Source organism: Choloepus didactylus, chromosome 9 (assembly GCF_015220235.1).
Source record: "Choloepus didactylus isolate mChoDid1 chromosome 9, mChoDid1.pri, whole genome shotgun sequence".
Lineage (NCBI taxonomy): Eukaryota > Metazoa > Chordata > Mammalia > Pilosa > Megalonychidae > Choloepus > Choloepus didactylus.
The window spans coordinates 68567049-68583301 of NC_051315.1; the positions used below are offsets into that span (position 1 = coordinate 68567049).

General features: G+C 36.1%; 1 protein-coding gene across 1 annotated transcript in view; it reads right to left on the reverse strand.

The window, feature by feature from the left end:
- The window catches only part of TTN (titin), a 272725-nt gene that overhangs the window by 151862 nt on the left and 104610 nt on the right, over positions 1-16253 (reverse strand). The window contains 21 exon segments of the mRNA XM_037850412.1: positions 21-95; positions 290-370; positions 2318-2416; positions 2869-2970; positions 3186-3272; positions 3444-3524; positions 3670-3750; positions 3978-4061; positions 6183-6234; positions 6283-6314; positions 6729-6812; positions 7727-7807; positions 8043-8129; positions 8741-8818; positions 8992-9069; positions 10819-10881; positions 11977-12381; positions 13227-13280; positions 14187-14261; positions 15680-15763; positions 16035-16094. Coding sequence (XP_037706340.1) covers positions 21-95; positions 290-370; positions 2318-2416; positions 2869-2970; positions 3186-3272; positions 3444-3524; positions 3670-3750; positions 3978-4061; positions 6183-6234; positions 6283-6314; positions 6729-6812; positions 7727-7807; positions 8043-8129; positions 8741-8818; positions 8992-9069; positions 10819-10881; positions 11977-12381; positions 13227-13280; positions 14187-14261; positions 15680-15763; positions 16035-16094 — 1923 coding nt within the window.

The window sequence follows — 16253 nt, forward strand, 5'->3', positions numbered from 1 at the left end:
TCTTTTGAAGAGAATTGTACCTTTAGCTGGAGGAGGTTCCTCTATTTTAGCAGGAACTTTTGGTTTTGGTACAATTTTCCGAGGCTTCTCAGGCACTTGAAAAGATTATAAAATATGCTTGTAGAAATGTCCAGATTTCTTTTTTTAATAAAATGGAAGGAATCTTTAAATTTAGACACGATATTTATCAACATTTACAATACAGACAATATGTTAATTATAAGAGAAAATAAAGAATGGGATAAGCCAAATACATGCAGGGCTAAAATTAATTTAAGATTTGATATACCTTCAACTGGTTCAACTTCCACTTTCTCAGAAATAAAGTGCAGCTCTTCTTCCACAACATATTCCTCTGGCTCTTCCATCACTTTAAAGACATCAATTTTGAAGGAGATAAATTGTAGGTGTTTTTTTGTTTAATTTTAGCTGTAATGTATCACTTCAAAGAGTAATTAAAATAGCAAATTTTAACACTTGCCAAATCCCTGATTGTTCCTGTTTAAAATACCCAAAGAAAAATAAGGCATATGGAAAATATTTTCCATTAATTTAATTTTCAAGTGTATCATAAAGATAATGTTTATATTCACAAGAAGAACAGGACAAGTACAAGACGAAAAGCAGTTCTAGTGGTTAAATCAACTGAAACACAAGTTGGAAGTAAGTTTAAAAAAATAACAGCGTACTGGATTTGAATGCTGAGGGGCAGAAACATATACTTGAGGGAATCATAAACAGATTTCTAAGAAAGAAGAGACCTGTATTATATATGAAAAACTACTGAGAACTTGGAAACAAGCATTTTTTTTTCCAGTGAGGGCAAGTATAGAAGCAGAGGCAAGTCTCCACATGACTTTTGAGCCTATGTGTATAAAGCTAATTACAGAATAGAAACATCCAGTCAAAAACACATCAGATTTTTACACTGAAACTAAAATTAACAGGCCACCCACCTTTTCTAAAAATCTTTTGTGCATAATGAAAACATAAGCATATGAAAGAAAGCCTCCCCTTTGAAGTAATGAAAGAAATTGATAATGTGTACTCTCAAAAACTGGAATAAGATCTATGCAAAGAGAATTTTCCTGTGTACATCTTATGTTCTGTTTTCCAAACATTTCTAGAAGGGATGGGGCACTCTGCTAATCCATCAGATTCCCGACTTATGTCCAACATCGTGGCCTCTCCCAGGAAGAACAACATTGCTGGTGAACTTCCCCTCAGGAGTCATGTCCCATCTTGCTCTATTCCAAGCCATTCCATTAAGACTTCACATCTTGGATTTCTCAAGGACTTTTTTTCCAAGTGAAAAAATTAGCTTTTATTAGGCAAAGAGGCACTTGAGGACAGAGCTACATTAGGACTTTCTTAGGAAAGTTCCTTTGGTTGTGTAGAATTCAGAATGCTGAATTTTAGCAGCAAACCTGGTGATGCCCTACTTCATTAAAAAGGTATCCCAACACTGAAATAGTTTGTTCAACCCTTAAGAAACTACAGAGAACTAGCATTATAGGTAAGGGAACATATGAATAGCAAGTCACTGTGACCACAGATACATTGTTTTCTCCATACATGAAATATAGGAAAGTCCTATGTGTTTAGTGCTTCAGACTTGCAAACATGGTCTTGATTTCTGGCATGTCATAAGGTGGTATAATTTCTAGCTCATTTTACATAGTTTGGGCTAGTGTTTTTCAAAATGTGATTCATGACATAATAGTGAGTTGTGCAATCAATTTAATGGATTGTGACTTGCAATATTTGATGAACTAGAACAGAAAACTTCAAAGTGTATCACACATTGTAAGAATAAGTATTGTTTCATAAAACTTTTATTTCAGGTATGTGTGTGTGCATGTATGTATGTGCAGGGTCATAATACAAAATATATTTCTGTATGTGGATTGTGGTGAAGTAAAAATGTTTTAAAAACATTCTTTTATGCTGCCCATGATTTACACAGATTAATAAAGTGAATCTTATGCCTGTCTACCATGCTATAGCCACATCGTGGCTAATAAAAGGATATATATGTATAGATAGATAACTTCCCTGGCTAGTTATCTATAAATGATAACTATTGAAAGCCTTTTTCTTTTCCATGAAGTCAATGAAGAGGGGATGGATAAGAAATGCACTGCTATATTTACCTGTAACACTCCTAAAATTTGTGTTTTGATCAAAAGATACATCTACTGAGGCCCATGGATGCTCAGGGAATTTGTGTCACATTTCATTGAGCTGATAAACAAGCTGTGAAAGGACATGTCTCATCAAGAAACCAGATCCTCTCTGGCTTATTTGTTTTATTTACCTTCATATTCTGTAACCTCGGCTTCCTCCTCCTCTCTTTCCTCTTCTCTATAAACTGAAACAGATGCTCTTTCTTGTTCTGCATAACTCCATTCTTCCTCTGTAGATATTTTAAAAGATAAGATTTAATTTAAATGCAGCCTTTTCAAATACTGATAATAGCCATGTGTTCACTACAAATGTGTAATGGTTCTTCCGTCTGATTAGGGCAAGTCTTCAAAGTGTTTCTCACTACAAGGGAAGAACCGATTTAAGATGTGAGGATGGCACAGCCCCAGACTGTGAAGGATATTCAAACTATGTCCAAGGTGGCCATTATCAAAATGATCACACTTCAGTGCCCTGTTTTACTTTCTTAGAATGACTCAGGGCCATGGTAGACACAAAAGACTCAGCCCCACAAGGCTACAATAGGTGGACACATTTTAATACCAACACAAGAGGGAAATAACTAATAAAGATCTAAGACGACAATCACATTTGGAAAGAAGAAAAGGCTTTGAAGAAACAAACACAAAACCATTTCGACCTTCATTTCCATAAATTATGTACCTTCATGTCTCACAACTTCTACTCTTTGAGGAACTGCAACTGATAGTTTTTCTTCAGCAACAAATCGTTTTTCTTCCACGACAGTTTTTTTGGAAACTTCGGCTTTAAGAAAGCGTGAAAGTTGAAGTTTAAAAATCAAGAATTTTAAGAATTCTCTCTCCTCAGAGTTTGGGGAAGGTTTGCGCAGGACGCCACTTCAGTCAAGGGGAAAACAAATTACATAACATTTCACGAGTACGTGAAGCAAGACAAAGGGTCAGTTAGAGAAGAGGCCAGACAGAAAAAGCAAGAATTCAGAGGCCTGAGACCAATCCTACCTCGAGGAGGAGGAGGAGCTTTCTTAGCGACAGGAACTGGCACAGGAACTTTCTCCTCTGGGACGGGTTTCTTCGGTGGAGCTGGCACTTGAGAAACATTACTCACTTTTAGAACTTCAGTGTTACCTCACAGAAGCCCAAGCCGAAACACAGACATACACCCACAAGGCACTCATATCACAAAACTGACAAAAATCCTCGTATGCTTTAGAATGTAGTATTATCAAGATGGTTCTTGGAAAGATGGAGACACAATACCTTTTGGTGGTGGAGCTTCCTCCTTTTTCTGAGGAACAGGTCTCTTTTCTTCGGGAACTTTCTTTTTTGGTATTTCTGGCACTTAAAGGATAGTATTTGATTTTTAATGTCTCAAAAAGGCAAAATAAATAAGCAACATACAGATGGCAAGGCCAGTAAAGAAGACATGCAATTAAAGAAGCTTGGAGGAAGGGCAAGATCCTTTCCTAGAGATGGGATCAAGTACCTGCTGGTGGTGGGGATTCCTCTCTTTGAGTAACGATGGTTATTTTCTCTTCTGTGACAATCCTCTTCTGTACTTCAGGAACTTGAAAAGACATTTAATTTTTAGAATGGACGTTATATTTTCCAATTAGCTAGTATACTGTTGTTTTTTTTGTAAGAAAGTAGACAGGTAGACTAACACTTCTGTTGAATTCTCACTCACATCAGAAAACATTCATTTTGAATTAAACTCAGTTAACAGATAAACACAAAATACGTTTGTACTGAAGACATAAAAAAAGGACTTCTTTACTAAGAAAGTCACTGTACCTTTAGCTGGTGGAGCTTCCTTTTTCTTCGCAACAGGAACAGGAATCTTTTCTTCAGGGACAGGTTTCTTTGGCACCTCTGGTACTTAAAGTTTTTTAAACAATGTTAGTTCCAGCATACAACGCTTTTATGAATGGACGTATTCACATACATAAATATTTATATAGTTCGCTAATGTTACTATAGATTTTCTGTGCATTGGCAAAATAAGGCAGAAAATTAAACTAAGAATTCACACATAATGCTACAAAAGAATTTAGACAGATAAAAATGAGAGAATGTACACAGAAAGATGTGTGCAGAATGCATCCTTTCTTTATAGACTGGTATGCTTTTGATAAGAACAAATTAGTCAGTGATCACACAAACAATATATAGTGTGGATATGGTATATAGAAAAATCTTTTATATGCTTTGCATCCAAAATGCAGTCCAAAATGGCAATAGGTTTAACTTTATTCTAAAGACTTCTTAGTCTAGAATAACTGTGTCTATATAGCTTACTAATATTTTTCCATTTCTCTTCTGATTTTTTTTTCACATGACCGTAATATAGTCAAAACTCGAAAAACACTATTATTCTAGAGTAGGTCTTTTGATCTGATATCCATGTTTCAATAGCTTTGGGGAATTCTGCATGCCAAATTTTGTGGGTATGTGTATTTGTGCTTTTCAACTGGGTCTGTGACTCAAACAGGTTTACAGTGGGTTTAATTTATGTATTTAAATGTTGATGATGTTGAATTTTTAATTGGAAGATGAATTTTAATGGTATGCATTATTGGCAAAAATTGTTCCCATTTTAAATAAGATCTTGGCAGCTTTCATGAACTTCTACACCTCTACACTTGCATTTATGTATAGATACACATTTATATGTGTATATTTTATGTTCTATATATGCACATGTTTATACCTATATAATACCTATGTATCTATTAGAATAGTTCCTTGTTCATTGTTTATGGATAAATGAGAGCTGCCTCTGTTCTCCTTTAGGAGAGATCGTGAGGTTTTTGGTATTAGTACTGATTTTAGTAAATATGACCTTACATTTTAATGATTAGATAATCAGAAAAGGTTTTATTTAATTTCGACAATAAAGGGGAAAAAAAGACTGAGACCCAGAATTCTAAAAGAGCAAAGAGTTTGAGAAAGAGAAAAGCACGTTTGATTTAGGAAGAAAATAGGAATACTGGGAAGTCAGGCAAAAGTTAACAGTATTAAAATGCATGATTTCAGTAAGCCCCATATCTCTTAAATTGGTTGGTACCAAATTCTTGCTGAATCTCCCTATAACAGACCAGCTGTATGCAGTTTGTAGCTTGTTTGCAATAAAGTAGTGTCTTTTAGCTCCCAGAAGACTAGTGTTTAAGAATCTGTTATGATGATACTAGAAAATTTCTTGCTACAAGAAGGAGTTGTATTTCTAAGAAAAGAATCATAATAAGACCCTCAAAAGCAAGAGATTAGCAATATATTACAGCAGTATGTTTGAATCCAAACAAACATACTTATATGAAAAGTACCCTGGTTGGCTAATTAGATAACTGCAACATTTATGGCTGATGCTCAATTAATGTCTCATGAAATATGGAAAACCTACATGTCAAAAATCTATATTTTTCAACCATCCAAGATTTGCCATTATTGACTTTTAGGAAGGATGGAAGCTACAAGCAGCACTGTGTACATCTTTGTCTAGCAAACACTCAGTTCTGCCAAACGCTCTCCAGTTGTCATTGCCTGTCTCCCTCTCATCATAACTTCATAACTCCATTAAAATGTTTTTATTAGAAAAAAGGACACACATATGAGCAGCAACAGTGTTTTCCCCAGAAACATGTCTTTAGAAGATGAGTGTCTCACAGATATTTCTTCTTTCTCTAAGTGGGGGAAGACATTAGAAATAAGATAGCAGTCTGACAGTTATTTCTTCTAATAACACTTTTCGGTGGTGCCTTAGGGATGTTAAGTATCATAAGCAATGTGCGTTAAGAGTGGGTCCCTGAACCTGGCGAACATATTAAAAACACAAGGAACAAGTGAAAGAGACCAACTGGTGCTGGTGAGCTAGCAGAGATGGCTCCTGCACATCTCATTTCCAAATAGCTGGTCACTAGATTGTAAGACAACATAGTACGTGAAGAGCATAGAAAGCAAAGGGCTGGCATTTGGACCACCCCTGCATCCGGTCTGAAGTACCTTTGGGAGGAACAACAGCTTCTTTTTTGGGTTCAGGAACCGGCTTTTTCTCCTCAGGCACAGGTTTCTTGGCAACCTCAGGCACAGGTTTCTTGGGAACCTCGGGCACAGGTTTCTTGGGAACCTCAGGCACTTTAAAGATATTGTTGAAACAGTGTTGAGAATTCTAGTCTCATTCTGAGACATATAAGATTACATTAAATCATAGATCTTCAGTAAGAGTGAAGGATTAGGAAGCAGGCATTTGGTGGTTTAATACGCTCTTCTTGTGATAGAACTGTATACTAAATGTATCAATATCATATAAACATTACCTAAATTAAGGAAGCACACAGAGGCCCAGTTAGCCTGGCCTAGAGTCCGTGAATGTTATGGATGCTTGTGTAACAGTTTACTGCAAATTACAGAAATCAACAGACACAGAAGTAAAAATATTACAAATGGTTTATAAATGGTTTTCATTACTTCACAGGCCTCATAGAAAAAGACACAAGAAGAAAGAGACAGGAAGAGAATGTTTTTCTTTCTTTAAAAATATTATTGTACCTTTGGCTGCTGGGGGCTCCACCTTTTTAGGAATGGGAACAGGGACCGCTTCTTCTGTGATCTGTTTCTTAGGTGGCTCAGGGACTTAAAAAAAAGTCATAAAGTGCCATTTTTGAGAAACTGTGTCTCTGACAACAAGGCATGTTATTGCAAGATTTAGAATTAAAATAAAGAGCAGACATTCCCCTTTTATACCAGTTGAAAGCCAGAAAATTATGTTTTAGGAACAAAGGGAAGGGAAGATGGACCAATGGTTAATTAGAAAATGCTGTGAAGATTTTTACATGACTGCATCAGAACAACTGCACCAGATTTTTATAAATATTCTTATGTCTTAAATGTTTAAAAATTGGTGGTGGAGAGTGGGGGTGGGCATGGGCAGTGGAGTCCTATTAGTTTGTTGATTTCTGTGATAGCAAAATACTCGCACCCTGGCCACCAGTGTGACGACACTGTCATGGAGCTGGGGATTGCTGTGCATGTGCGCACACCATCACAGAGTGTTGTCATTGTACAGACACAACAGACGCACAAACCTCAGAAGCATAGGTAGTAGTAAACTGCAGTGATAGAGGAAGTACTGGGTTTTGAGTATTTAGTGCCATAGTTTTAAACATAATTTATTTAATGGTAAGTGTACATAATTTAATTTTTAATAATGACTATGTTAAACCACTAGCTGACAACATTCCTGAAGATTTAACAACTGGTGCGGGTGAGCTAGGAGAGATGGCTCCTGCACATCTCATTTCCAAATAGCTGGTCACTAGATTGTAAGCTCCCTGAGGCAGGGAAAAGAATGTGGATTAATTTCCATTCATCTCTCTTGGGCCGTCATCATGGTCTTCCATTCCCCCATAAAGTCCACTGCACACAGAGCTGGAGCTCTGTTGTCTGTGTGAATAAATCTATTATTTAATATTAATATATACAGATGTTTATTCAGGAATTTATACCAACATCTGAAAGATTTTAAACTTGGAATGAATCACTAATACCTTTAGGTGGAGGCTCAATCTTTTTGGAAACAGCAATGTGCACTTTTTCTTCAGTAACAGTTTTCTTTTCTGCCTCAGGGACTTTGAAAAAAAATGTACATTTTAATTACTAATGTGCCATGTTGTGGGTGGTAATTTAATTTATCAAAGAATATTAAATAAAAATTAAAACAGAGACAAATGTGAAATTAAAAGATGACAGAACTACAAGGGGACAAAAATGCCTGCATAATTGTAAATTAGATAAGAAGAATAGGGATAAACATCCATCTAAAACCCTTCCATTTGAGGACTCAAGGTCAAATCTGCCTGATACCTGTAACTGACACCTCCTCCTCTGTGTGAGAAGCAAAGAACATCTTTTCTTCTGAAATGACCATCTTCTTAGTATGCACAGCAGGTACTTTAAAGAAGAGTATTTCACATTAGTATTTCTTTTTTCTGGAATAAGACATTAGATCAAATACATAGATAGTACATTGTATTTAAGTCTTTAGACACAGAATGAGTGGGTTAATGTGATAGCTTAGGAACAAGTTCAGTATTGACAAGAAAACAAATCATGTTTTGATCTATAGGGACGAACAACCCATGCAGCCTTTATCAAACATTATTCAATGGGAATCAAATAGACACAACTTCTTCACACACAACATGGTGCTTTTCCAAATCTGTTAGGGTCTACTCATATAAATGAGAGGATAGGGGATATTAAACGCAGTGGAATACATAGCATAGTAAAGTTAGAAGACTACTCATTAAACATGAAATCTTCCTTAGATAGAAAAAAAATTCTGTAATTTTTAGGCAAAAATAGAAGCAAAGATAATGTTATTTACTTAAGTTATACATATGTATATGAATGCATATGTGCAACTCAACATAAAAAGTATATTACATAAAAATCTCTTTTCTTCAGTGGTTTCAAATGTGTGAATTATAATATATGTATGCATATCCATATACATAAATAAAAATGTTTAAAACTTGTAGCTGAAAGACAAAGATGTGTACCTTTCACTTCAATAACTTCTTCCTGTACCGGAGTCCGGGAAGGTTTTTGTGGAACAATCTTCTTTGAAACTTCGGGTACTTAAAAAATACGTACAAAAATATTTGTATTGTGAAGAATATTGTTTTGCAAGAAACTTTTTAAAAACCTTTATTTCCATGACTATATAAATAACTATAAAAATATTTAGTTCAGTATAGATCAGTAAACAGATTACTTGTGCATATGGCAGGAGAAATGTCTTAAATGATACCTTTGGTGACTTGGACTTTTTCTTCCTCCACTCTTCGAGAAGTCTTTTCAACTTTTTCAACTACTGGCTTCTTAACAACTGCAAGCATTTTAAAGAAATTGCAGTAGTTTTAGAATTTCTATTAAAATACTACTATTTTTATAGGTTAGGACTAAGGTAAATCAAACTAAAGGGTAAAGGATGACATTGACTGTGTTTTAAAACTTCAACTTCTGTGTGAGACCAAAGGGAGAGAAACATTTGGTGCTATATTTTTTGTAACACACTATATAATTTAACTTGTATGATCAGTTTATTCGAACACCATAATTACATGGAACTTTGAATAGGGAGTGAAATCTGGTAGTTTGTACAGGTTAGGGTAAAGCCCTGATACATCCCAGAGTTATCTGGGCAGAGAATAAAAAGGTATTTGCATAGCCCCCTTGAGGGACTGGGGGTGGGGGTGGGGAATGTGGAAATATTAAACTTCCTCACCTGGGGAATTACTGATATTCTCACAATCATTGGGGACTACTAATTTAGAAGGCCGAGACCTCGATCTTGGGGCTTGTCCTTATGAAGTTTGTTGCTGCAAAGGAGAGGCTAAGCCTACTTATAATTGTGCTTGAGTCTCCCACAGAGAACCTCTTTTGTTGCTCAGATGTGGCCTCTCTCTAAGCCAACTCTGCAGGTAAACTCACTGCCCTCCCCACTACGTGGGACGTAACTCCCAGGGATGTAACTCTCCCTGGCAACGTGGAACATGACTCCCGGGGATGAGCTTGGCTCTGGCATCATGGAACTGAGAAAGCTTTCTTGGAACAAAAGGGGGAAGAGAAATGAAACAAAGTTTCCGTGGCTGAGAGTTTTCAAATGCAGTTGAGAGGTCATTGTGGAGGTTATTCTGTTGTATTATATAGCTATCCCTTTTTAGTTTTTAGTGTATTGGAATAGCTAGAAGCAAATACCTGAAACTGTTGAATTGCAACCCAGTAGCCTTGATTCTTGAAGATGGTTGTATAACTATATAGCTTACACTGTGTGACCCTGTGATTGTGAAAACCTTGTGGCTCCCACTCCCTTTATCCAGTGTATGGACAGATGAGTAGAAAAATGAGGACAAAAAGTAAATGAATAATTGGGAGGGATGGGGGGGGTATGGAATGTTTTGGGTGTTCTTTTTTACTTTAAGTTTTATTCTTATTTTTTTGTGTGTGGTAATGAAAACATTCAAAAAATGATTGTGGTGATGAATGCACAACTATATAATGGTATTGTGAACAACTGATTGCACACAGTGGATGACTGTATGGTTTGTGAATATATCTCAATAAAATTGAATGAGAAAAAAACCAGATAACTGGCTAAATGAAGATAACTTAAAGATTATAAAGAACCATTTTGCCTTTGAACTTTAGATAAATCAGTTATAATTTTTCATAAACTTTTATCTTTTAGATTGAAAAATGAATTTTCCAATTAAAAACTGTTTATATATGTGTATGTGTGTGTGTGTGTGTGTGTATAAATATACATGCTTTTTTTGAGAGAGGGCGAGTGAGAGAGATATTTGGTGCTCTGAACTTTAGGAAAAAATTTCTGTGCTGAAAGTATTTTGGTTCTAATTTATTTTAAATTTCCTGTAATGGTCTTTTTATCATCTTTCAAATTTTTGCATGAAATGAATTCGGTAGAAATTCTTAAGAAAAAAAATCATTGATACAGTAAAGCTTAGAGAAGAAGTTGTGCCTATTAGATTGAGCTGGTGATTTACACATCTCTGCCAAACAAGCCATGATAATGATGTTGATGTTCTGATCTGCTTAAATAATTCCAATTACATACCTTTAGGAGGTGGTGCTTTTTTCTTTTCAGGCACTTTTGCAGGAATTTTTTGCTCACGTGCTTCTTTAATAAAACCACAGAAATAAGAAGGGATGTTTAAATAAGTTAAGCTTTGATAGTTTGTATTAGTTGCAAACGAGGTAAATTAAGAGAAATATATAATTATGTAAGGTTCCAGATTTGGGATCAGTAAGGCTAACATAATTCCTAGTGTTGGATTTGGAATCCAGACCAGAGATACAAGGCAGGAAAAGCAAAACTTGAACTTCTGCATTACAAAATAGAACTTGGAATTTACTATTAAATGATTCAACTTATAATATCAAAGCATGAAAATAATGCTGAAGAAAGTGATTATTTTGCCAATTAAGTTTTTGATGATTCCTAACCTTATAAAAATCTAGAATGATAATTTCATCTATTTCATATCCATTCCAAATAAGGTTAATTGTATTGGAAATAGAACTGACCAGAAATGAGGAAAACAGAAAAAATTTACCCATGCGGGACACTGATTACATGCTTCAACTTGGCGAGCCTGGGCTGGGGGACCTGATCAGCCCCTGGGGAGGGTGGTAGGCACGGGCGACAGCGCCCTCCGCAGCCCCCCGGGCCTGGGAAAGTGAGGCCGGAGGCAGGCCCCATTTCCTCACCCAAAATACCACTGTTAGGGGAGGCTTGCCGAAGAAAACCGCCTTTTCCCCACCCCCTTATCTTGCCCGGACACTCCCCGTTGCCAGTGCAACTCCCATCACCACCAGTGCGCATACATTGTTGCCAGACACCGTTACCGAAGCAACTCTCGCCCCTTTTCAATCAACCTCCGCGCTCTCTCAGAACCAATCCAAGCCTTTAACCTCTACAGCTACCCCGCCCTCTAAACGCCCGATATAAGCTTGTACTCTCCCCTAATAATCTCTCTTGGCTTCTTCACCCTAAAAAAACCGTGTCCCGCCTGTTCCTTTCTCGCCGCCCTCCATACTTTGCACGCCTACGCCGGGAACCGGGCCCAGTCCCCCGCCTCGCCCTCGCCTCCGGGAAAGAGCCCCCACCGCCGGTGCCCTCCAGGCAGTCCTGAGAGCCTGGGATTTAGCAACCGGCCGCCACCTCCCCCCCCCAGACAAATCAACTGCAACCGCATACCCAATTGACACGTACCTTCATAAACCTCCTTTTGGACTTGAATTACTTCTCTTTCTTTGTAAGTCTCCTCCCACTCTTCCTCCCCTTCATCATAGCCTTCTTCCCTTTCATAGTATTCTTGTCCTTCTTCAAAGTCTTCTTCCCATTCCTCATGAACCTCCTTTTTAGCTTCTACCTTGGTCTCCTCGTAGTCTTCTTCTGGTTCTTCATAATAAGGTTCTTCAAATGGCTCTGTGTACGGCTCTACTTCCAGTTCTTCATAAGGCTCCTCCATAGATTCGATGTAAACTTTCTTCTCCTCATAGACTGCTTGCTTTCTCTCATACACCGCTTCTGCTTCTTTCTGAACTTCTTTCTTTCTGGTTATTGTCTTTATTTTCACTTCTTCTGCCTTGGAGGATACATCAATGATTTCAGGAGCTAAAAAATAAAAAAATAAAAAAATAGAAAATTAACATATGAATTACATCCATACTATTGTTTCACTAAACAAAAGTCTATGTAAGAGTCAAACAATATCAGTATCTCAGATCTCAGGACTATATTGATAATGTTAGTTTTTCTGTGGATTGGTTCTATTTAAAATTTGTTGACTGTAGGACACACAGAAGAATATCAAGATGCATTCTACTTTTGATTTGAGAATTTTTCCAGTTTAAACAAAATGGAATTCAGTAAATATTTTCAAATGCACATATCTTCCATTGCTCTAGGGAAGCTCCAGTTTGCAGAACTCCTAATTTCTTCACATGGAATATTTTAATATTCGCTAATCTCATGGAATTTATACTTAGTGTTTCTGTAATTAACCTTTTTTTAAGTTCTGATTATTCTTTCAAACATTTCTAATTATGAACAAATTTTAGACTAATATGATTTTCTATTAAATAAATATAATATTTAAAATTATATAAACAAATCATAATGTTTATAACAAATTTTTAAAAATTTAAAAAATCTTCAAGCCTACCATTATTGTTATCTTTAATATTTGTGTTGAGTACAACTAAAAAATAAGGGAAGACATGTGCATCCCTGTCTAGCCCTTGTTTCCTGTGTCTGTTGTACTGAGGCAGCAAACACATCCGCCTGGGTTTCCTTGCCTGAGATACGAGATAATTTCTAAAGCTTATTTTAGTACAGGGGGAACGCTACAACTTTACAATAAGCTGGAAACCTAATAGTTAAAAAAATAAGAATAAATTGCAGAAATGCAAATGTTAGGAATAAATGGAATAAATATTTAATAATTTCTTTTCAATTACCTTTTGCTGGAATTAGGGAAGTAGGAGGTAGGCGCTTCTTGACAATTTCTGGGAATTTAAAAACATAAAATATATGTTTAGTTTTAGATTATACATTGTTTAAAGTTTTCTAATCCTGTGCATCATCGTTTGTGTGATCTATGACAACTATCAATACACCATCCCTACCAAGTATCATCAAAACGCTTTTATAATCCCCAAATTTAGCTCATTAGAAATGCTACATAAAACCATGTTAACCATAATACCCATATCTTGAAGTTTGATTCTAGTTTAGCTTGATTTAAAATAATTTAAATTAACTTGAAACATGAAGAGAATATTCCATGTGTCTAATGCTAAAAAAAAATGCATGCTCAAGTTTCTTTTCAGTTATTCATGATACAGCTCATGAAATACCCAGGCTTTAAAATCTTTCTCTTCTTCCATAATGTTTCACAAATGACCACTCAGAAAAAAGTCTGAGTGAATGGTGCCTTGTGCTCCTATATTCTCCTTCTTTTAGGGGGCTGCTGTGCTCTATTCTTAGTCAAATGGGTAAAACTATTTGTTTACATTTAGCTATCCCATCTTCTTCTAAAAAACTTCCAGATGAATCAGGAAAGATCCTGAGATGAGCTGGAACAGCCTCGGAATTAACGTCAATCCTTAAACTTCTATTGGTGCAGCTTAGTCAAGACCAGCTATTGGCCTAAGGCCACTGCCTGCCTCGTATCACAATCTGGAGATAACTGACTCCTGGATGTTGCTATTGAGTGCCCTGGGCAGACAGAGGAGCAGGAGGACAGGAGAGAGAAAAGGGAAAAAAAAAAGAGTGAGGATGAAGTAAAAGATGACAGTGAGTGAAGGGAGAGGAAGCATTGCGTGACTTCAGACTCTTACCTACCCTCCACTATTTTGTATTTTTAAATTTTTAGCCAAGTGAAAAGCATTAAAATGGATATTTAATAATGATATTACCTTCAGGTGGTGGTACCTCTTCTTTAGGCTTCACAACAACTTTTTTGGTATCTTTCTTCATAGCCTTTTTGGACACTAAAAATGTAGATATCAGGTGTAAGAAACTAAAATGTGTTAAGGAATCTAGGTGATGTACTAAAATATTTTACTTTGTTTTATGTTAATGGTAAGATGAGACTGCACATTACAGCAAGATGCTTATTTTAGAAAGATTTTGGACTAGAATGCAAAAGAAAAAAAAAAAATTTGGAGGGAGATAGAATATATCCCGTGACCTTACATCTTCACTGATTTTATGTGCTGTGAGAGTTTTCAAAACATGGAGAGGGGCTCTCAGTGGTCAATAGAAAAGGTACACTGTTCATCTTTGTTTCATTTCAGTATGAACACTATAAAGCGGCCGGAGGAAGAATAATGAGTGAATTAGGAAAGTCCCTTCTATGATACACTGTGGAAGGTCTCTTTTGTCGTTGCTGTTGTTAATGAACGATAAAGCCCGGTCATGGCCCGTGGTACTCAGGAATAAATAACACTGTCTGTTATGTTTTAAAATGAATTAATTTCTCAAGTTTCACAGTGGTTACTCAAACTTAGTCATGTTGACACCAGCACTCAAAGAATAAATCAGTCATTAAGATAAATTATTATTGCTGGCAACGGAAATGGAAATCTAATTTCTGATTTTGGATTCTTGTCCCTCCCTGCTATCAGAAGTGGATGGAATATATTTAACTATGCAACATAAATTATAAAAATGCTATTCTTTGTTACCAAGGTTGTATCAGTCACAGAACTGAAAGTTTTGCTTTTTTTAAAAATTGAATTTCCCCTGAGAGAGGCTGAAAAATAGCTTAAACTTTTGACAATTGTAGTGGATATTAGGGGACAAACTACTTCAGTAATAGTGGCTTGGCTATGGAAAAATGTGACTTTGACATGCAGAATTTTTTACTGACCATGCTAGGAAAATTCTGACAGACTCTGCACTTCGCAGAACTCCAGAAAGTCCTAGACAGTCTGTTGACTGATTTAGTTGAGCCGTTTTGGGGCTCAAAGAGTTTAATTTATATATTGAAAAATTGAGAGGTACAACTGGCATAGTTAAGTGCTCTTTGTTAGTGAGCTACCAAAAAAAAAAAAAATCAGAAATATCAAAGGTATTCTAAACCATATTTTCTAGTTAACATTGTAATTGAGAAAACACACAAACTATAAACTAATACAGCTTATTTCAACAGCTGTGCTAGAAACTGTTTTAAATGATTCCATAAAAATAAAATATTTTAATATTAAGCATATTATTTAGTTTGATGGGTTTCAGAGTTTTAAGAACATGTCTCACCAATTTTGTTAGTTAATAGAGGAAATTTCCACTTTGAAAAGCAATTCAACCTTAGACCACTAGAGGGCAGATGTGTTGCATTAAGCAACATTTCCATGTCTGCAATGGTTCAATTCCCTATTTTAACGTTTAGGTAGATAACATACAATACCTTCAATACGTTTTGCTGGTGGTTTCTTTTCTTCAGGTAATGGTAGTAAAAGAGGGATAGGAGGAGCAACGGTAGGAGGGATTTCTGAAGAGAATAAATGCCATTATCAGTGACATGTTCTAGTTTCCTGTTTTGTGTGAAGTATAATGAAAAGCCTCATGCATTTCTTTCAGTACTTCAGAGGATTTTAGTACAAATTCATCAATCAGCACAAATAAAAGTAGCTATGCTTATGATTGCAACTGCTCTTTTGCTTTGCTTTTTAATTTACAAGGTGAAGAATACAAGAGAAAAGGGTTTGCTCTGACTCGGCTCTGCTACTCCAAACCCAGGTGGTTCTGGCACCGGGTCTTACCTTCTGGTGGTACTGCTCTGATAGGCATGGTCGGGATTGGAACTCTGGAGTCAGGAATATCTGGAAAGGAACATATAGTGATAAGCAAAGAGGCAATGAGGATACAGATACTTATTAGACAATTAAGCTGGTATGGTTGTCAGGCATGTCCAACAGCAGAATCTAAAATAAGTAGACATGAACATACTAGGTTTTTTTTTTGTTGTTTTTTTTTTTTTT